This window comes from Polyodon spathula, chromosome 5 (genome assembly GCF_017654505.1).
Source record: "Polyodon spathula isolate WHYD16114869_AA chromosome 5, ASM1765450v1, whole genome shotgun sequence".
NCBI classification, from domain to species: domain Eukaryota; kingdom Metazoa; phylum Chordata; class Actinopteri; order Acipenseriformes; family Polyodontidae; genus Polyodon; species Polyodon spathula.
Window position 1 is genome coordinate 66,313,315 of NC_054538.1, and position 22,363 is coordinate 66,335,677.

At 39.6% G+C, this 22,363-nt stretch overlaps 1 protein-coding gene across 2 annotated transcripts in view; it reads left to right on the top strand.

Moving 5' to 3' along the window:
- Nucleotides 1–5,701: 5,701 nt before the first annotated feature.
- LOC121316190 (cap-specific mRNA (nucleoside-2'-O-)-methyltransferase 1-like) overlaps nucleotides 5,702–22,363 on the top strand; it is a 25,276-nt gene continuing 8,614 nt past the window's right edge. Inside the window, exons 1-17 of one of the 2 annotated variants that reach the window (XM_041251078.1) lie at nucleotides 5,702–6,206; nucleotides 8,422–8,572; nucleotides 9,433–9,593; nucleotides 10,257–10,415; nucleotides 10,767–10,859; nucleotides 13,227–13,298; nucleotides 13,617–13,711; nucleotides 13,875–13,947; nucleotides 14,083–14,281; nucleotides 14,508–14,626; nucleotides 14,886–14,982; nucleotides 15,271–15,403; nucleotides 15,714–15,893; nucleotides 16,337–16,393; nucleotides 20,063–20,120; nucleotides 20,347–20,415; nucleotides 20,539–20,670. In XM_041251078.1, the coding sequence (XP_041107012.1) occupies nucleotides 8,449–8,572; nucleotides 9,433–9,593; nucleotides 10,257–10,415; nucleotides 10,767–10,859; nucleotides 13,227–13,298; nucleotides 13,617–13,711; nucleotides 13,875–13,947; nucleotides 14,083–14,281; nucleotides 14,508–14,626; nucleotides 14,886–14,982; nucleotides 15,271–15,403; nucleotides 15,714–15,893; nucleotides 16,337–16,393; nucleotides 20,063–20,120; nucleotides 20,347–20,415; nucleotides 20,539–20,670 (1,821 nt within the window). In that variant the 5' untranslated portion in view covers nucleotides 5,702–6,206; nucleotides 8,422–8,448. The remainder of the gene's footprint in view (nucleotides 6,207–8,421; nucleotides 8,573–9,432; nucleotides 9,594–10,256; nucleotides 10,416–10,766; nucleotides 10,860–13,226; nucleotides 13,299–13,616; nucleotides 13,712–13,874; nucleotides 13,948–14,082; nucleotides 14,282–14,507; nucleotides 14,627–14,885; nucleotides 14,983–15,270; nucleotides 15,404–15,713; nucleotides 15,894–16,336; nucleotides 16,394–20,062; nucleotides 20,121–20,346; nucleotides 20,416–20,538; nucleotides 20,671–22,363) is intronic. The other variant, XM_041251077.1, reaches the window with a different exon arrangement.

A 22,363-nucleotide genomic window follows, 5' to 3' on the forward strand; every position in this document is an offset into this window, starting at 1 on the left:
TGGCTTGAATTATGATATAATGTAAAAAGTTTGCTTTTTCTTTGTCAGTTTATATATGTTTCTGTCAATTGGGTATGCTCCCTGGGGTGTCTGATTAAACTTGTGCAATTCACTGGTGTGCTCTAATGGTGAACAGGCAGAGCTCCGAGTGGTGATTATCCAAGAGGTGTTTATTGTTGACTGTCACAAAACCATCTGCAAAAATATTGGTACATCTGTCCTGTTTGTTTCCAGCCAGTCCTTTTAACATTGCACACTTTCTACAGAAATATCCCACTGCACCTGGAATGTTTACTAACCTCATGAATCACATAAGGTGTACCGTGTGTCGAAAAACAAATACACACAGACAAACACCCATGCAGGGAGGAAAGGTCACAACTTTGTCACCACTATCGACTCACACATGTTGATCAATTTATCTCAGAGGAGTTTTTATTTTCTTGAGATCTGACTTGGCTTGTACTGTGTTGAATGTAGTTGTTTCTTTAAACTGGTCACACAGGTTTAATCAAACACCACCTTGAACACCAGTAATTACTTTTGTTTAAAAGCTTCCTCTATTTGTTGAACAGTGGAGTACTTACATAGGGGGTTCATTGTTAAAGGAAGAATTAGCAGATCTTAATTCTAAATATACTTTTAATTCAAACTATGGTGAAGGCCACTGAGGGTAGCAACTAGTTATCTACTGTGAATTAATATGTTGTATTATATACAGGATATTACAGAGTATTATGCAGAATAAGGTATGCCATATAAAATAGGCTGGCATTTTACACAGTAATGTCTAATCTTTTCAGGAACCTTCATTTTTGTTGGTTAACTCCATTCTTACCATAGTCATGAAACTTTATCTGTCATGTCCTATTTAAGTATGAGCTGTTCTGTTTCTGGTCTACAGGTTGTCACTTCAGGAATTATCATTATCATCTTTTTACCGCTGATCCCTTCAACTTGGTTGTTTTTGTATATGTAAATGTTCTGGATAGTTCTGATTGAGATGAGCATTCACTGTTTTGGCCAGTCTTGATAAAGGTTTTTAAGTAGTTAATGGTCTGAACCTCCGAGGATTTATATACAAACCTTTAATTCCTTATAGGGTCCTTTTAATAACATCACTAAATTCAACACAAATACTGTAACAAGTCTGAGCAAGCACTGAAAATGGTCAACAAGATGTGATGGTTTGGAAGTGGTGGTCTGTGTGCATTAGAAAGACTCAGGTGCAGGATCAAGGGCAATTAATACACAGTGCAGTTCCAGTGAGATATGCTAACTGGCTTTAGGATTTAGCATTAGACATGTATACACATAACTTGGTTTGCCAGATAGTTGCTAACTCTGCATACTTACAGTATGATTAGGGTTACCAGACATACCAGGAAAACTGTGATTGTCTCAGTTTTCAGCCTTAGTTTTTTGTCCCGGTCGGAAACAGTAAAATTGTTAATTGAATAGTTTCAGTTTTGCTACAGTATTCATATATTTTTTAAAGTACTAAACTGTAGCAGTGTTAACAGCAGAGTAATGTATTATATTGTTTTAGTGCCATTCAGAAATAAAATATTTGTTTAATAATTCATATTTTGGTTAACTTCTTGGACCATGTCTTTTATTTTTTAGTATCTTGGTAGTGCCACCAGCCATCTGTGAGTTGATTAACACACCCATTTTTATAACTGATTATATATATATATATATATATATATCAATATATAATATATAATATATATCTATTTTTGATTTACAAAGGACTAAAAAAAAAAAAGATCCACCGATCCTGCAAACCTTTTGGGCATAGCTGTGTGTGTGTATATACTGGCAATCAAAATTACGGGGACACCTGTAACATAAACTATTGATTTATATGAAAACTTATTAACCTTCTCAAAAGAAAATGCAAAAGAGGATATGTTTTGCTGGCATTTTACTGCAAACTTTGCACATCAAAATACCCCCCCACCCCTGTTAGCAATCACACCAGCACATACTCTAGGCATTCTGTCACACAACTTTAGCAGTGTATAACCATCTCTTTGTGTCCATGCATTTAATCATCACCCAGAGCATATTTATACTGGTTGCACACTTTATTTTCACTCTCCTGTCATGCTCATCCCATAATATTTCAATGGGGTTAAGGCCTGGCTACTGGGAAGGCCAGCAAATCACTTTCAAAACCTGCTGTCCAGAACACACTTCTGTCTTCTCCATTGTTCTTTTGACCAATGTTTATGGTTTAATGCCCATCCCATGCCTAAGTATGACCTGCCACAGGACTCCCCTGGGTCCTAAACCCTGCTAAGATCAGATGGGGATTGCACTAATCACACACCGGCCATGAATTTTGTAGACATTAAAGGTTTGCTGACATAAGGGGGTTTAACAGTTGAGTACAGAGAGAAAATCTGTCCCTGGAGATGGCCGGGAGAAGGGTCCAAAATACGGGAGACTCCCGGTGAATACGGGAGAGTTGACAGGTCTGATGTTATTTTGACAAACGGTATATACAGTGTTGTGCTACCTGAAGTCGCTGGAAACCGGGACCCCTGCAACATGGAAACCGATATGTCAAGAACAGTTTGGAATTATGTACCGCAGGGGTGTAGTGCTGGGGGGTCGCTGGACAGCGCTGCTCCCCCACTTCTGATGGGCAGGGAGATCATTTCCATACTTCACGTGTAGAATATTGAACTGTTTTGCTCCTATTAATATATGGAGATATACATGTGTATAACCCATACAAATAAGCAAAGAATACAATAACCATAAGAAACCCTTGAGAGATAAATAACGAAAAAAAAAGTCCGAATATAGCATGCCTGGGGTTGAACAACAGGTGTGAATAATGTAGAGGTGACGGGAACCTGTATTAAATGTGTGCTGAGGTGTCAGCGTTTTACAACTAGATGTAATAATTGGAACCGTTTTAATGTTTAGACCCATATATGAAATAATGTAGATACAATAAATTAAACATGCATTTAAAAGATAAAACTCAATTGCAACAAACAAATAAAGGGTGTGGCCTTACACATCTTTTTTTTTTTTTTTTGCAAACGGATGCTTTCTGTTTCAAAACCTGTCTCATTAGCTCTAGCTGCAATCATACTATCATACTATGGAGCGCCATTTGTGTCAGAAGTATCCGGCCGTTAGTCTGTCAATTCGTGAATTTGTCAATTTGTCCAGCAATTCGTCCATAAATGTGTCAATTCATACAGTAATTCGTAAACGTATTTGTTAATTCATCTAATAATTAATTACTTAATTTGTCAATTCGTTAATATGAAAGGCTGTACGGACCTGCAAATTTCCAATCAACCTGACAAAATTCCAACTGTCAATCTCGCACTGTGCCGAAAACACTGCAACTTTTCTAGCCAATGGAAGCCCACACTAATATTTGAATCAATGAAAATCCAGCGTCACTTAAAACTGCTTCAGCCTTTAATATTTAGAAGGGAGTTTCAAAAGACATTCTATTTAACAAGATACTCGATTCCGCCAGTTTTCAACGGAGACCTCCGTCATGGTAAAAAAAAAAAAAAAAAAATGCCGGTAGTTTGTTCATTGTACTATATTGCTGTGTCTTGATAATATTTTATGTTATGTATTTCTAAAGTAACCGGTGTTACCGGACTGTAAAATGATTTAATCAATACGCTTATTTAAAGAGATGTTTCTGCTAACGGGACAGTGCTCAGAAAATAGCATTTTTCATAATAACTACGTATTGTCATAATTTGCTAATATTGCAGTTTTCCTCAAAAGGCCTTGGCAAATGTGAAATCTACTTCAAAAGTTTTATGTTTTTTTTTTTTTTAACATGGCAAAAACCAGCAACATTTCGTACGCCTGCATTTACTCTCCATAGAATTGTATTGCCTATATACTCTCTATATACCACAATGCTTTGCGCGCAGTGGGACTGAAGTCTCCGTTGAAAACTGGCGGAATCGACTATCTTATTAAATAAAATGTCTTTTGAAACGCCCTTCTAAATATTAAAGGCTGAAGCCGTTTTAAGTGACGCTGGATTTTCATTGATTCAAATATTAGTGTGGGCTTCCATTGGCTAGAAAAGTTGCAGTGTTTTCGGGACAGTGCGAGATTGACAGTTGGAAGTTTGTCAGGTTGATTGAAAATTTGCAGGTCCGTACAGCCTTTCGTATTAATTGACACATTAATTAATTTATTATTAGATGGATTAACAAATACGTTTACTAATTACTGTATGAACTGACAAATTTATGGACGAATTGCTTGACAAATTGATGAATTAACAAACAAATTGACAAACGGCTGGCTAGTTTTGGCAGAAATGGCGCTCATAGTAATCAGTGTTGCCAACTTAGAGCTTTTGTCGCTAGACGGGTTTCCCTAGCGACAAAACATTGTCAAAGCGACTAGCGACTTTAACTGCCGACAAAGGATTTTCAGAGAAAGAAGTCGCCGTATTGCATCATCGCAACACGAGTCACACGCAGCTCAATCCACCACGCTTCTCCAGTCTCAAGGCAGCGGCGGCGCTCTTCACGCAGTGCAGATTTCTGTTCTGCACAGATCAGCACACTTCTGAACACAATCTTAGAGATGCGCGTTCTTTGCGTACTGCTGCGTGACGTCATTCAACTTCTCCCGCAGAAATGTGTGCAGATCCTGCACAGCGCAGCTTTGAGACATTGCTGCGCAGCTGGTTGCGGCTGTGAACCAAAGAAATCACGAGTGACCTGCTAATTGTAATGCAAGTAACTACGACAACTACTGCCCCTTTGTTAGTGGAAGCGAACGACATCAATTGTTTAAACAAACGATGTAGTAAATCAGTGATAAGTGATGAATAATGTTACAATAAAATCAATGGCACCAGACTAACTATAGGTAGATAACCCAGACAGATATACATAGGACGATTCAAAATGATCAGCCATCATTAATATATTTAATATTGTTTGGTATTTACTCCGGTTAAGCGATTCCCAGAGGAGTGGTAAATTAAGTGCCGTCATTTCTGACGACTTCAGAATGTCTACATAGCGACATCTAACGACTTTGTCTGGTTTCTCTACTCTAGCGACTTCCTGCTTTGTGGGGCTGGGGATAGTGAGACGAGCTGATTGTGAACCAAACCATTCTATATTCGATATAAGCTCTTCCCCCACCCCCACCCCACCCCCACAATTCGTATTATTATTATTATTATATTTATATGTTATTAATAATACGCCGCAAAATTAGCACACATAATATATATGTGACTGGATACACTTTTATGCTATCAGTACAGTGGAAATATAATCTCATACCCCATTGTAGGTGTAGTTGCTTTACAATAATATCTCAATACCTCATTGTCTGAATTTGTAATCAACTGGTGTACTTGTTAGCCCTAAATACCGTAGCTACTAGAAATAAACCGAGGGGGTGGGAATAGCGACCCGTCACTTCTAGCGCTACACTACTGTATGTACCCTATATCATTAAAAACAAACGCTATTGATACAACGATACAGAATTTGAAACATTTTAAGATGGAAGTAAAAAAGAATCTTACGAAAACTTAAAAATGAGGCATGCTAATTATTGAAATAAAATTACCATTTGGTGTTCAATAATGACTGTATTTAATAACAAACGACCTCACAGTGTAACAACTTCTGTCCAAAAAAGACGTGCAAATATTCACACTCCCACCACAGTTAGGCAGACGTCACTGATGAGAGTCGGCGAGCCACGAAGGACCCATGCGACTGAAGCGCTGGAAATCCTAAAAGAGAGTGAACTGGGAAAGTATTGGGAGAGGTTATATTCCTGGGATCGTAAAGTTTCGTATTAAATATTTAGGATACTCCACTCCGTAACCCGGATAACATGTTAAACACCAAGAACCCACTGGGCGAAAAAGCGAGCGAGTGATGGGGAGAGGAACACCTGTGATGTGGTTATCAGTCGCCGAGCACTGAGAGATTGTGTACCAACATATCTCTGTAATTTGTGCGAATCGAAAGTGCAACTGTACTTGTGTATCAGTTAGGTCTGCGGGTTTGAGTTCACTCCTCTGCGTCCGTTTTATTTAGTCTACTGTTCCTGGTACCAAACCCAGGCGAAGCAGATCTGCCACAGACGAGACGAGTACCTGAAAGCGGGATGATAATAGATAACCTGACTATAGGGCATAGGATTTAATTTCCCGTACACAGGTATTATTGTAATTTTTGTTTTTTGGTTATACATTGAAAAATAAATAAGTAAGTAGTTATATCCACTTGTGTGTGTATGTATGTGTGTGTATATCTATCTATATACAGTGCCTTGCAAAAGTATTCAGACCCCTGACCAATTCTCTCATATTACTGAATTACAAATGATACATTGAAATTTCGTTCTGTTCGATATTTTTTTTTTTTTTAAACACTTAAACTCAAAATCAATTATTGTAAGGTGACATTGGTTTTATGTTGGGAAATATTTTTAAGAAAGATAAAAAACTGAAATATCTTGCTTGCATAAGTATTCAACCCCCAAACAGTAATATTTGGTAGAGCCACCTTTCGCTGCAATAACAGCTTTAAGTCTTTTGGGGTAAGTATGTACCAGCTTTGGACACAGTGTCGGAGTGATTTTGGCCCGTTCTTGGCAGATTTGCTCCAGGTTGTTCAGATTGGTTGGACAATGCTTGTGGACCACAATTTTCAAATAGTGCCACAGATTCTCACTGGGATTGAGATCAGGACTTTGACTGGGCCACTGTAGGACATTCACCTTTTTGTTCTTGAGCCACTCCAGTGTTGTTTTGGCCTTGTGCTTGGGATCATTGTCCTGCTGAAAGGTGAATTTCTTTCCAAGCATCAGTTTTTTAGCAGACTGAAGCAGATTCTCTTGCAGTATTTTCCTGTATTTTGCTCCATCCATTCTTCCTTCAATTGTGTCAAGATGCCCAGTCCGTGCTGATGAGAAGCATCCCCATAGCATGATGCTGCCACCACTTTACTTCACTGTAGGGATGGTGTGTCTTGAGGCATGGGCAGTGTTAGGTTTGCTGCACACATAGCGCTTTGAGTTTTGGCCAAAAAGCTCTATCTTGGTCTCATCTGACCACAAAACCTTTTCTCACATCGCAGCTGGGTCACTCTCATGCTTTCTGGCAAACTCCAGACGTGCTTTTTGAGTAATGGCTTCTTTCTTGCCACCCTACCATGCAGGCCAGTGTTATGCAGAGCTCTTGATATGGTTGACTGTTTCACCATTACTCAACTCCCAGCCACTGAACTCTGTAGCTCCTTCAAAGTGATTGTTGGCCTCTCTGTGGCTTCTCTCACAAGTCTCCTTCTTGTTTGAGCACTGAGTTTTGAGGGACGGCGTTTTCTTGGCAGTGCCTGGGTGGTGTGATGCAGCTTCCACTTCCTGATTATTGATCCAACTGTGCTCACTGGAATATCCAAACACTTGGATATTATTTTGTACCCTTTCCCTAATCTATGCATTTGTATTACTTTATCTCTAACTTCTGTAGCATGCTCTTTGGTCTTCAGATTCACAGCCTTACCAATGATCCTTCAACAGTGGGGTTTTTATCCAGAAAATGTGACAGGAACTTTAACGGTTCACAGGTGGAGGCCAATTGTAAGGTAATTGTGACCTCGTTAGGGCAGTTTCTTTCATCGGTGCAAACTGGGAGCTTCCATAGCACAGGGGTTGAGTACTTATGCAAGCAAGATATTTCAGTTTTTTTTATTTTTCTTAAAAATATTTCCCAACATAAAACCAATGTCACCTTACAATAATTGATTCTGAGTTTCAATGTTTAAAAATAAAATATCAAACAGAACGAAATTTCAATGTACCATTTGTAATTCGGTAATATGAGAGAATTGGTCAGGGGTCTGAATACTTTTGCAAGGCACTATATATATATATATATATATATATATATATATATATATATATATATATATATATGTGTGTGACAAAGAATGCTGTCACATGAATGCACTAGCATGAAATTATTTTAATTGCAATGTATAATGTTGTTTTAAAATTTAAAAAACAGATATGTAACATAAGTAGAAAACTTTGAACACCCATACTGTAGTTTGTTCAACTGTCTCTTACCCTTAATTGGACAGAGCTTCTCTTTCACAGCCCTTATCAACTTTTTATTATAAATAATTAATAACTTTCTAGTAACATGACCTATGTGTAGTGCCAACTCAGTACTTTATTAAAATGTAAAGTGCTACTGTGTTTGGTAATTTGTAGGTCTGATTGTCCCCTTCATATTGCATTTAAAATGAATGCACTGTAACTATACTCAGGCCACCCTAATTAGAGACCATCCTAATTTTATTGATTAATAAACTGGAAAGAAATCTTTAGCATTTGTTGTTAGTGAATATACTCAGTTTTATTAACTAGGCAGTGTCTGTGTTGGCATTAAGAACAATGAAGAGGAGAGCGGATTTTGTGGAGCCGCAGAAGAAACAGCTGAAACATTTTGAGGATCTGGGCCTGAACCTGAGTTCTACGTCCGACGATGAGCCACAGTACACTAACTACGTCAGTCAAGGTGCAGTACATAAGCTCTGTCTCCCTGAATAGAGGAATAGAGCCCCCCCCACCAAGTGTATTACCTTTGTCAACCCCTACAGGGTGTGCACAGTGCTGTTTACCAGACTTGCTCTATTGGGTCAGTCTCACTCTATAGCAGGGATAGGCAACACAGGCACTTTGTGACTAGGTCTTTGTTACAACCATGTTGTTGATTGCTTAATTGAACCAATGATATCTCCATCCAGGTCCAAGAGCAGGTATTTACTTCTTTATACCTGTTAAACCTGGTGTAGAATGCATCCCCCCCCCCCCCCCCCCCCCCCCCAGACCCAGGACGCCTGCTCAATCAGGATCAGTGTAGCAGTCTTGCTCAATAGGTTCTCTCCCAGTGATCTAAGTTTATACGTGATGGATGATGACACCAGGCCATTTACAGATCTGAACACAAACCAGAGAGACAAAAACAGCATTGGATACTATACTGTTTATATTGTGTTCCAGGGGTAAGGTTTCCTAGGTAAACTATGTTGAGTGTAGTACATGACTGCTCTCCTTTTTCAAGAAGAAGATGTGAAGGGTTAGTAAAGTATACATCTTATTGAACTGTTGTTGTTCCAGTTGTCCTGTTTACATTAATTCTTACACAGGGCTTCAGACCAATTAAAGTGGTTGAAAGTGCGACTACAATTTTTGGGGGTTACCTGTAACCCAAAAATGCTGCCTCTCCCTTTAAAAACATGTCAGCTTTCTATAGCTAGTGTCTATGTGATGCTGACAGTGATACAGTAGTATAGTGTGAATATTCAGTACAGTAGTGGTGTCTGTAGTGCAGTACAGTCTGTGTTCAGACTATCCCTGCTTTCTGTTCTGTTTCAGACCCCTCAAGCAGCAGTAGTGACTCTGGCAGTGACTCGGAGGAGCACCGACCTGTCTTTGGCGACCCTCTACAATCCCAGCATGCATCTCAACCAGAGTCCACGCTGGAGGGCTCCTCTAATCGATACGCTATGTTCAACAGCGTCTCGCAGAAACTCATGGTAAACAAGCTGTTTGTTTTGGTGTTTACCTGTTTGTCTGGAGATTTACAGTTTGTAGACCATTAAGGTCAGTGTTCTGATAAAAAAAAAACAGCAGACACAAAAAAATCAGGGAAGAGATTAAATACCATACTTTTCAGTCAAAACAAATCATCCCTGTTTCTGAAAAAAAAAAAAAATAAATTACTGAATACAGTTTATTTTTCGTTACCTCTACTTCCCTGCTTAAAAACTGTATGGCAAACACAGAGCGAGATGTACATCCCATATTCACTATTGAGTAGAAGCTCCATGCCACACATGGACCTATTTCACTTTGTTATGACAGACCCCAATCCGTGAACTAACTGAGATACAGAAGCAATAAATAGAACATGCAAGTTTCCACATCTCCCCTGCTGGCACCTAGTAAACCTGTGTACTATAAAATATACAGATAGACGCAGTTTAATTAGCCATCCAAACTAATGAATCAGAAAAAACATTGCATGCCTCCCACTGGTTAAAAACATAAGGTAACCGAAAACAAAACAATATTAAAACCGTGACAAGTTCAGAAACAACCTTACTGAGATCCATTTAAAGGGATAATGTTGAGAGGCCTCTGTGTAGACGTGGCTAGGGTCAGTGTTAACACCGTTTCTCACTTCCTCTCTTACACAGGCTAAGATGGGTTTCAGGGAAGGAGAAGGTCTTGGTAAGTTTGGCCAGGGCCGGAAAGAGATAGTGGAGGCGTCAACGCAGCGTGGCAGGCGTGGTCTGGGGCTCATGCTCAAGGGATTCCAAGGAGAGCTCAATGTGGACTGGGAAGATGAGCCGCAGGTACTCCACTTTGCTTTCTCGTATCAGGTCATTTATATGCATAGGCATCTATAGCCAACCAAAGCAAACGCAGACAAGTTAGAATAAAAGGAAGGTAGAAATGTGATATATCAGCAAAAGGTGCCAAGGATCAACATTCTGAATATACAATCATTTCAAAAGCTGCTGCTGTTACACCGGTATTGCTACCATATTGAGGTCATGTGAATTTCTTACATGATAAAGCATGCTTTGCAATACTGTCTTCATATTTGTCAGATATCATTTATGGTTCACGTTTACAATGAACTCTCTGAGGTGCTTTCCCCCTGATGCCTTGTCTATCTAATACCTTATTGCTGTTTCTTGTAGCCTAGTGCAGTGGAGCAAGTGAACTGGTTCCCAGAGTGCTCTACGGAGGTCGCAGATGCTCAGGAGCTAAGGGAGTGGATGACTGTAGGGAAGGTAACAAGCTGAAGAGCAAAGAAAACAAATGTGTCAAGAAGACCAATTAAAATGGAGAAGTGTTGTGTGCTTACACCAAACCAAAACATTAAGGGCCCTTTCATACCTAGTTCGTTTACAGAGATCCGATTTGGAATTCACTTGCAAACAAACTAAAATGTTGAAATTTTGTTTTGATTGGTTTCACACCAGAAGATCTCAATCAAACTGCATTTTGCCTCCAAGCGAGTTCAAGTTCGCCTTCTCAACTGTAATCACGCCAGAATGTGTTTATTTTCACACTGTCACATTTCACAAAGTTAATCTGATGGTCTGGATTTGTACACGTGACCAAAATGGTTTCTTCCTGTTAATGCCCAGACGGATGTTCATTACTAACCACGGAGGGTTCTTCCAGTGCAAGGCTTGCAATATTAGTCCTGTGTACGTACGTTTTGTTTATTCAACATCTGCTGGTAGAATGTCAGTTCGAAAGCCAGATAATAAATATTGTTGAGCAACACCAACGTTTTCGTGCTGCAATTTGTGCAAGGAGGAGACGTTTTCAAAGGTGACAAATGAGGAGGGATGCTTTATTTTTTTCAATTTATTGGCTGTTGCATTGCCAGTGGCATTATCTCGACATTCAATATGATTGAATTGTAACGACACATAATAGCAGAAAAAGTGTGTCGGGGCAGAAAGACCAATTATGCGAGAGACCAAGCTATTTATATATGTAACGTACAAATAATTCTGCACAAATAATAATTATAATATAGACAGTGCCATGGCAGAGTAAAATGGGCATTGGAAACAATGTTATTCTCTGATGTGTTTAGTTTATTAAACATTGTGTATTAAGCTATACTTATTTAGCAGTGATATGTTTTAGAAGTTTTTTTCAACACTCATTCATGCTAGCGAGTACTGTAAATCTTGCACTTAAATTATTTGAGTTAAGACAGCAGGTGCCAATACTTCAAACTTCAAAAATATATCAGTGATGAATAAGCAATAAATAGACAGTATTTATTAAACTAAATACATAATAAATTAGTGAATAACATTGTTTCAAATGAAGGGTTCCAACACTTTCTTCTGCGACTGTATATATAAAGACTGTACACATGTACACGTTGTGCTTACATTCTTTTAATAACTTAAAGTGTATTTTAGTAACACAACCAGTCGGTTTGGTTTCTGTTGCATTGTGAATTCTAACGCGATTGCTTTCACATTGGCCAACTCTGAGGGGGAAATGCATTACAGTTCCCCCTCAACCTAGCCGAGACGACCCTTTTAGGTGAATCCTAGTCCTCTTTGGTACCCACTCTGATGCAAACTAATATTTGACATTTCACACCTGCACAAATGAACCAAACTTGGGTGTTAACTGAACTCTAGTGCGAATTATCCTCTCCAAATGAACTAGGTGTGAAAGGCCCCTAAAACAGTGTGCAACGTGGATTGACAGAGATCTTTGATAAATCAGCATAAAAATAAATTACTAAAATAATGTTTTGTGTTTACTTGTGGACCAACATGCATTTATGTGCTGCTCTTGCCGTCTCTCTTACTTCTGCTAAATCTGTTCCTGAGCTGGAGAAAGTGGCTTGATACTGATTTCAAGTCTACATCCACTGCCCTGGAATAAACCGAGATAAAGACTCTCAATTGACTCCATATGTTATTATTTGTAAAGTTAATCAAAATACAGTAATCTGTCGTGCCCGTCACATCTGGCCTAACCGTATATCTGCCATGATCAAGCTCTTCAGCAACGTTAGTTTATTATTGAAGAGAGAAGATTAGTTTGGAGGTTGCAGAAGTTTTCATACACTGTGTTGTATGCATTCTGTGCGCTGCCATTGCTGGTAGTGTCACGTGTGCTGTTCAGTGTGTTGATATGCAAAGAAATCGTGCTCGCCTGCAGGGCCTATCAACTTCAACCTTCGTCTGGATCTCCTGCCTGTCACTCAGCAGTGAATGCACGCACCCATGTGTCAGACTGCTACTCTGTCACAAGCATTGATACCCTGTATCTTTCTAACAATAATTGTGTGAATTTAGTAGTTGTTACAGCTGTGTATAATGGTATTTAAAACAGGATTCATTTTTCCGCCTTTTTACATATCCATCCTTACTCTGGTCCCACCGCACTCGGATACGCGATGGATTATTGTATGTTAAAGAGTAAAGTACATTTTAGTAAAGGCTCATGGAAACGGTGCCACCACATGTGAATGGCACAGCTATGAATAAGCTGTTCCTATTGGAAGCATAGCTTTAGGCCCTTTAAGAAAACTTAATCAGGTTATTGTCAAATACTTTTTTAAAATGTTATTTCTGTATAAAATATACGCATACATTTTATTTTTTTATTAGAGAAAGTTGAAGATTGAGGATGAAATAGAGTTTTGCAGTGAAGATCTTTTACACACTCTTCTGCGTTGCAAGGTAAGAATTAAATATGAACCAGTGTCTTATTTTTGCATTTTCTGTCACAGAATCCTGACTTTTATTCCTGATTTGCAATATAAAGTGTCTCTTTCAACTCTGTACTTCCCTTCATGTTGCTGTGGAATCTTGTAATATCTGCAGTTTTGCACTTAGTAGCATATTGATGTTGAAGTCGGGACTGCGCTTCTCAAATTAAATTGTTTCCAGTCTTCTCCTGCGTGCCTTTCCCTCGCCTCCTGTCAATGTGAGGTGTGCTTGATTCAGTAGCTGATCACTCACTGTGGGTGTTGCTGACCTCTCTCTCTGTCTCAACAGAGCGTGTTTGATGAGTTGGACGGGGAGGAGATGCGTCGTGCTCGAACCCGATCCAACCCTTATGAGACCATACGCGGAGCCTTCTTCCTCAACAGGTATTGATTCATACAGCATACTGTGATACAGCCACCTGCAGTGAGCAGTCTGTGCAGTGCTGTCTTCAAGGCCTTAAAAGGCATTAGCAGAGAGTATTACCATATTTCTTCTCCTACACTAAGGAGGGCGAACCTAGTTTATGGATTTGTTTTTCCTTCATAGAGCTGCAATGAAGATGGCCAACATTGACCATGTGTTTGATAACATGTTCACCAACCCTAAAGACTTGCAAGGGGTAAGCAAGTGCTGTACTGTCCTTAACATTTCCTTAACTGCGTGAGTCTGTGCTGTATTAAGAACTGGAGAAACATTGCTTGGCCCATCAGTGCTTGTAATGTAATCCTTAACTCATTGCCTCACCCCTCTGTAGAGACCCCAGGCGAGGGAGCGTGATGCAGAGTTGCTGTATTTCGCGGATGTGTGTGCCGGCCCTGGAGGATTCTCTGAATACATCCTGTGGAGACGCCGCTGGCACGCTAAGGGCTTCGGCATGACGTTGAAGGGGCCCAACGACTTCAAGCTGGAGGACTTCTTTGCAGCACCCAGTGAGCTCTTTGAGCCCTACTATGGTAAGACTGACACTTCATCTTGCTGCTCTTACCACTTGGTCTATCATTTCAGGGAGAAAATCACCTTCCTTCTTCCTCTTCCCTCTCTCTCATCCTCACTCCCTCCCTCCCTCTTTCATTCTCACTCCCTCTCTTCCTCTTGTTCTCAATCCTGCCCTCTCTCCATTTCTCACTCATTCTCATTTTCTCTGTCTTGTTTTCACTTCCTTCATCTCTCTCACCACAGGTGAGGGGGGTGTTGATGGTGATGGTGACATCACACGCCCAGAGAACATCAGCGCATTCCGGAACTTCGTTCTGGAGAACACCGAGGGCAAGGGGGTGCACTTCCTGATGGCTGATGGGGTACAGTTCTCTCAAACTGTCTGACACTCTTGCATAAATACTTTGTTCATTATTTTCAGGTCAGATCTGCTAAATTGCAGCGTACTTTCAGGTATGTCTTCCCTAGTTATAGGCATTTGGAATTTGTACTATGTTCGAATATTCGACCAGGGCAGGGTGAATAACCCCTGATTGTCTTTTATAAGAGTAATTTTGGATCTGGGTCTACAAATTAGCCCAAACCTTAATTATGGTAGCTGATTGTCTGTTTGCTTGGCAGGGGTTCTCTGTGGAAGGACAGGAGAATATTCAGGAGATCCTTAGCAAACAGCTGCTTCTGTGCCAGTTCCTGACAGGGCTGTCTGTCATCAGGACAGGTAACTGCTCCACATCTCTTCAGAGCACTATGCATACACTGCATTCAATATACAGCTCACTGCAATACTCAGCACAGTCTCTACACACTGCGTTCAATATATAGCTCACTGCAATACTCAGCACAGTCTCTACACACCGCATTCAATATACAGCTCACTGCAATACCCAGCACAGTTTCTATACACTGATTTCAATGTATAGCTCACTGCAATACCCAGCACACCTCCAGTTATAGAATACACAGCTCTTACCCTTGGACACTGTTGACTGTTCTGTTTGTGGTCCAGGTGGCCATTTCCTCTGCAAGACATTTGACCTGTTCACCCCGTTCAGTGTGGGCCTGATATACCTGCTACACTGCTGCTTCGAGCGGATATCCCTGTTCAAACCTGTTACCAGCCGCCCCGCCAACTCCGAGAGGTCTGTTTGTTTGCTTGTCTGTCTGCTCTTTCAGAGTTCAGTGTTTCTGTCTATGTGCTCTTTTAGTGTGAACGAGGAGCGGTAAGTATCTGCTCTTTTAACGTGAACTCTAAGAGGTCTGACTGTCTTTCTGTTTATCTATCTGCTTGTTCATTGTGAACTCTGAGAGGTCAGTATCTGGCTGTCGTTGTGGACTCTGAGAGCTCTGTTTGTTTGTCTATCTGCTCTTTTCATTGTGAGTTCTGTGTCTGTCTCTGGTGTGTGGTGCGCCCACAGTAGGTGTGATGTGAGAGCGATCTTTCGTTCACAGGTATGTGGTGTGCCGTGGTTTGAAGCCTGGGATAGACGCGGTGAGGGAGTATCTCTTTGCAGTGAACCTAAAGCTGAACCATCTCAAGAACACTGAGAAGGACGTGAACCTGGTCGTGCCGCTTGACATCCTGAAGGGGGACACTGAATTTTACGAGTACATGATTCACTCCAACGAGAGGTCAGCACGCACACACACACACACACACACACAAGCACATGAAAGGGGAGTAAAAGGCTTAGACATAAGGTAGAGGGTAGGAGACATTTCTTCACACAAAGTGGCAAGGGTCTGGAATTGGTTACCTAGTCATGTTGTTGAAGCAAAATCACTGGGATCCTTTAAGACCCGACTTGACAAAGTTTTCAGATCTTATAGTTACTAGGAAACTGAAAAGCACTCATGGTCCATGGCCTCCTGTTGTTTACTTATAAACCTCTGTCAGAGTCTCTAGTCTAATATCAGTCTAGCACAGATTGTAATGCCCATTTTAAGTCGGGTTTAATGTGGTTAAAATTGATTCAAAGTTTAAAATACCCATTTTAAGTCAAATTTGTATAAGACCAAGTATTTTACATTATAAGTTTTAATAAAGACTGTCATCTCTTTTCATATTGTTTTAGCCATTGTGCTGTCCAGATAAAAGCTCTTGCAAAAATCCGCGCCTTTGTTCTGGACACGTAAGTAATTATGGTTCTGTCTATTTGTCTTGAATTTGTGTGTGCACAAACCCAGGGTTCTTCCCCAGGAGTTTTCTATAGTTCGGTGGTAGAGCATTGAAGCCTGGCGTGCGTTCAGTAGCAAAGTGTTCTCTCGTGGCCCCCATAACATATGTTAGCACTCACTATTGAACGGTCTGTTAGGAGGAAGCAGTTTCACAATAGCGGGCAAGAACTCGCTGTGTATTAAAACAGTTGCTTTAAGCAAAATTTAACATTTTTGTGTATTTTTAAAAAAAAATGTAGTTACTACTACTGTATTCTTCTGACAGTTACTGACACTTGTTTTGGTTTGACATCTTGAGGTGCGAGTCAGATTTGTCAAGTTATAAATAGTCCATGTTTCCTTTTTCTAATACAATCGTCACTTTAAAAAAAAAAAATACCATAATCTGATTTAAAAAGCTAAGATGACAGCAAAAATATTACTTCTCACACATGTGTTGGTCATACAAATCCATTTGCAGCCATGGCCATTTTGAACCTCCAGCCAGGTAGCTCTGAGCTTGACTCAGTGCTGTTATGTAGCGCTCTCGGTGTGCAGGTTGTTCAATAGAAAGCTCCACGTAACGCTCTGCCTATTGAACGCATCCCAGGAAAATGGGTTTGCGCTCCTGCATTACCAGGTATTACCTTAAAATGATTTCTAAGATAATGAATTTGAATACAAATTAAATACATTTATTGAAATACAGGTCATACATGTTTTTGCACATCAGATTAACATATCAACTTTAGAACTTTCAAATATTTTTTACCCTTTACTAAGCTTCAGTATCCCTTTCACTGTCCCCATCCTCAATTTTTTGTTCTAATACAAGTTTTCATAAGTTTAGAACAACTTATTTATTTAGTATTTAAAGACATATCCAACTGAGGTGGGACCAGAGTAAGGGCGGATATGCAAAAAGGCAGATTATTGAATCCTGTTTTAAATACCATTATACACAACTGTAACAATTACTATATTCACACAATTACTGTTTTGCTATTCAGCTTTTATTAGGGAACTCCCCAAAATCCCTTGTTTAGAAAGATACAGTGACAGAGTAGCCATCTGCTCTGTGGGTGCATGCATTCACTGCTGAGGGACAGGCAGGAGATCGAGACGAAGGTTGAAGTTGATGCACCCTGCAGGCGAGCAGGATTTATTTACATATCAACACACTGAACAGCTCACGTGACACTACCAGCAATGGCAGCAAACAGAATACATACAACACAGTGTATGAAAACTTGTAGGATCTACAACTTCTGAACTAATCTTCTCTGTTCAATAATAAACTAATGTTGAAGAGATTGATCATGGCAGATAAACGGTTATGGCGAATACGCGATGGATTACTCTTTAAAATGCAAAAAAATAAGACATTCGGGCTCTACACTAATAAATGTAAGCACACATTATACAAATACACACAGTTTTTAAAAAATAAGTATAACAGTACCAACATTTATGTTGAACGTCTATCCTTTTTTAAGTAGCACTTGAGGACTTTAATACTTTTGCATCAACAAAATAAATAGAGAATGTTTTCCAACTGAAAATTTCTTTCTTTTCCACTGCTGTTTACCCAAACATCCACATTGTTTAAATTCCACGTCTTTGTGTTTTTAATCATCAGCAGAAGTGATTTTTAATTTTTTTTTTTTGGCCATTCTTTGTATTATGGTCTCTTAGAATGTTTTGGTTGCACAATTGGCAGGGTCCAATTCTGCATCCCTCAGTGCAGGATTGTTATGTCGTGGCCTCCAAGGTAAAATATCTAGGTGCACACTGACAAATATTAGGCGCACATTAGAAAAATCTCCAAAAATCACACAATCTTTTAACAAAGTAACTATTACAAACCGAGTTCAACACTCAAAGTTTGGCCACATGCTTTGCTCTTGTAGACAAATTCAATAAAATCGGCTTATTCAAGTACAGAGACTGGGGTGCTTTACATAATCAATACATATCCTATCTTGTAAAATACAATGCTCTCTACTAAACGATGGACCTCTAGCATGTGTCATTTACTCATGCTGCTATCAGCTGAACGGTGCAACTGGAAACTGATCAATGCACATTTTATTATGGGTCTAAAAAAAAAAATTCAGCTCTTGGCAGGACAGAATGGATTCAGTGGCAGATAAAAATAAATAAATAAAAAAAAAAGACTTAATTTTAAATTTTATACCTGCTGTCATTTCTCATAAAGCAAACTGTAGTGGAAATCTGTATGCCGCCTTTTTTGCACAAAAAAACACTGAACAAGTTCTTCCAAGATAGAAGTTTCTTTTTTTAGAGTTTAATAATAGAACTGCAGAATACACCCCCCACATTCTTACACCAGAACTATACAACTCGTTCCATATATGTAGCTTTTTCTTATATGTGTGCATCATTATCTATATTAACACACTGTGTCTGTGTGTCTGGATCAGGGTCAACACCAAGAACATTTAGAGACATCAGCTAACCACAATTTGTGTCAGCATTGTTCTACTTGTGTTTTTCCCACTCCAAACTCTCTTTCACTTGTAGTTGACCTGTATACAGACTGTAAATCCCCTTTGATAAAGGTGTCTTCTAAATAAACAAATAATAAGGACTAGGTGGCTGGCATTGCACATTTTCAGCAGTAATTTATACAGTAAGTATTATTTCCAATAAGCGTTGTCATTATATCCAGTTTTACTGGCTTGATTGAATAAAGGCACTCAAATAGTTTGGTTAGTAGCATTCTTCCACTCACATTCCAGATATGATTTTGATCTATCATCCGGACACATAATTACAGTTCGCTCCATATTACATCCCTCTAAGCATTCAACTTCTAGTTTTTGTGTCCCGTTATGTATTATCTTGCCGTGTCTTCTGAACTTCATATAGTGTGGAATGTTTCAGAACCGTGTAGTAGCTCCCCCATGACGCACCCTGAAGCCTGTCTACAAACTGACACTTGGATGCTTTATTGGTGAGTGAAAAAGATACCAGGCCCCTTTTGACCCACATAAACTTCCCAGTTAAACCATGTGCAATAAAAGAAAACAAGAAAGCCAGGGTTGCTCTTATTTGCTTTCAACATTTTGTTCTCATTTTCGTTATGATTACGTTCAATTTCATTTTCACTATTTTTGCTTCCAAAGTAATCATTTCTCTTTTTAGTAATCACGTTAACGTTTCGGCCTGTGAAGTGCTTAAAATGAAAACCCGCCGCACCGTGACGTAACACTACAAAGCAGCTGTCAGTCAAAGAGGCTTCCATGCTATTTTCCACCTTGCGGGAGGGAGGGAGTTAGCCTGCTTGCAGTGGAATCAGTCACTTGTGTTAAAGGCACAGTAGCATCTGCAAGATGAGAAAAGACCTGGGTAGAACCCTGAAACCTGTTTGTTTTTGTGCATGGATCTACATGAGTTAATGTGTGCGTGTTTGTTGTGCAATAGAGCATTTGCATATCAGTTGTGAGGGGGTTATAGTGGAGGTTAATGCGAAAGTATTTCACACTTTACATCTTTTACATAATTTTAGAGAACCGTTCATTAAATTGTGACAGCATGTGCATATTGTTATACTGGGGAGTGTTTGTTACTCAGTGTGGCTGGGTTCTGGTCTCTGTCTCTCCTGACTCTCCATCTTTTAGAACGCTGTCAGAGACGAAGCAGGCAGACATTCGCAAGGAGTGCCTCAAACTCTGGGGGGTAAGTAATGCACAAATAAATTTGACTTTCGCCTTTCACTGAAACACGTCTATGTACAGGGTTTGAGAGACCATAGAACCCTTCTGGTATACACTGTCAGTATTGATGTAGGGCCACCATGGGCAGGCAGTGCACAGCATGTACCAAAAGCCCTTGTTCTTCAGCAGTGCACACACAGCATGTAAACAGGCTAAAGATGTGTTTTCGTTTTACTTGTCGTTTGAAGATCCCGGACCAGGCCAGAGTGACGCACTGCTCAACAGACCCCAAGTCCAAGTTCTTTGAGCTGATGAAGGTGTGGATGTAAATAAATACATAAATAAATAAATAATAATTCTATTAAGTTGTTTAAATACAAGCCTCTGATATCGATTTGTTTCACTACATTCTGTATAACCAGCCCTGTGTGTTTCTGCAGGGCTCTGATATCGAGTCGTTCAACTACAAGCCCACTCCTCTGAACTCCAAGACCATTGAGAAGATTCATCACGTCCTGGATTACCGCTGCATTGTGGGAGGAGCAGAGCAGATGTTTCTGCTGGGGCTGGGGGTGAGTATCATGGGTTTGGACTTAGTGTTTCAAGATGCCATGCAACACACCCACAAAGTGTGTAGTGTAATGATTAGCGCAGCCCCGTAGTGGACTTTATAAAATGGTTTGGACAGGCTAGGCTTGTGTCCAGGTGCAGTGTGGATGCAGTGCAAGTTCTTGCAACTCATCTGAGGCCCAGGCCCAGCTGCAGTCCAACAGCAAGGATCTCTGACTGGTTTCACATCAACTGATACACAGTTGAACTGCATCTGGTATTGTCTGTCGATTTTTATTTATTTTGATTTTTTATTTGATTTTTTTTAACTGTCTGTTTTATTGTTGTATTTTTCTAAACTCCTCTCCTGTCTCTTATCGCCTCCCATCATGGATTCTAATATGCATGCATTAATCTGTAAGACCTGTGAAATGTATTTGGCAGTGTTCTACAATTTGTGGAATATTTTATTTGCAAAAAGTGCCCTTTTATTCAGTCATTACTGCAAAAGGTTTCAAATCTTGAAAAACAAATAGAGACTCACAGAAGCATACACAATCATGAGCATTTCATTGAAACCAGTAATAAATAACACTTTGCTAGTATTGGATACTGAGGGTGAAACCGACAAAGTCCTCAATTCTAATTTTTTAAATGAGGCTGATCCATTCGACATCTCAATCCCACAGCCTGATTGCAGAAGCGTATGTGTAGAGGGACCTGAGATAATAAATATAGCTGAAAGGCAAAAGTTGAATCATGATTGGGTGACCGCTAGAAAAGGTAGGAATAGGAGACAGATAAGTAGTCAAAATACAGAGGAGATCAAATTATCTAACAGATTCCAAGCACTGAGCAACATTGGCGATGTGTTGACTGGAAATAGGGGGCAGGTCCTGTTAGTAGGTGACTCAATTATTCGCCACGTTGAGCGTGATTTTAGCCGTAAAGACCATATAAACAGAACTGTTACCTGCCTCCCTGGAGCAAAAACTAAGACATTGAATCAAGAGTGTGCAAATTATTAAATAATCAGAAAAAAGAGTCTGTGGTCATTGTACACATAGGTAGAAATGACATAAGAAATAGGAAATCTGAAGTTCTAAAAGAGGACTTCAGATCATTAACAAAACAGCTAAAAATGTCAGGATGCAGAATTATGATGTCAGGTCTATTACCTATTATTGGTTGGTGTTCAAGAGGGTCTGGATTAAAATTTTAGAAATAAATTTTCCGCAGTGAACATAGAATTAATCAGGTTACTGTCCCAGGTTATTCATCTTTTGAACTGTTAACATTAACACTAAATAGTGCACTACCTGTTCATATTGTAATTATCTGTCGACCACATAAGTCAAACCCGTTAGTGAGTTGCTTTCTTCATTGACAGTCCATTATGATAGGATTCTTCAACTGGATGATTTTAACCTACATGTTTACAGAATCTGACTCCACTTCTGTGGAATTTGAGGCTAGTGGATTCCTTAGATTACATCCAGCATGTAAAAGGTCCCACACACCATCATTGCCATACTCTAGACCTGGTAATCTCTCATGGTTTAGTTGTTAAAGATGTATTAACTCGGAGGGTGTTTTTTTAAAAAAAGCTCACCGTGGTTCAATGATGCTACTCGCAAAGTGAAATACGAGGGTCGGAAATTAGAATGGAAATGGCGGGTAACGAAACTGCGTGTTCACTACACTATATGGAAGGTC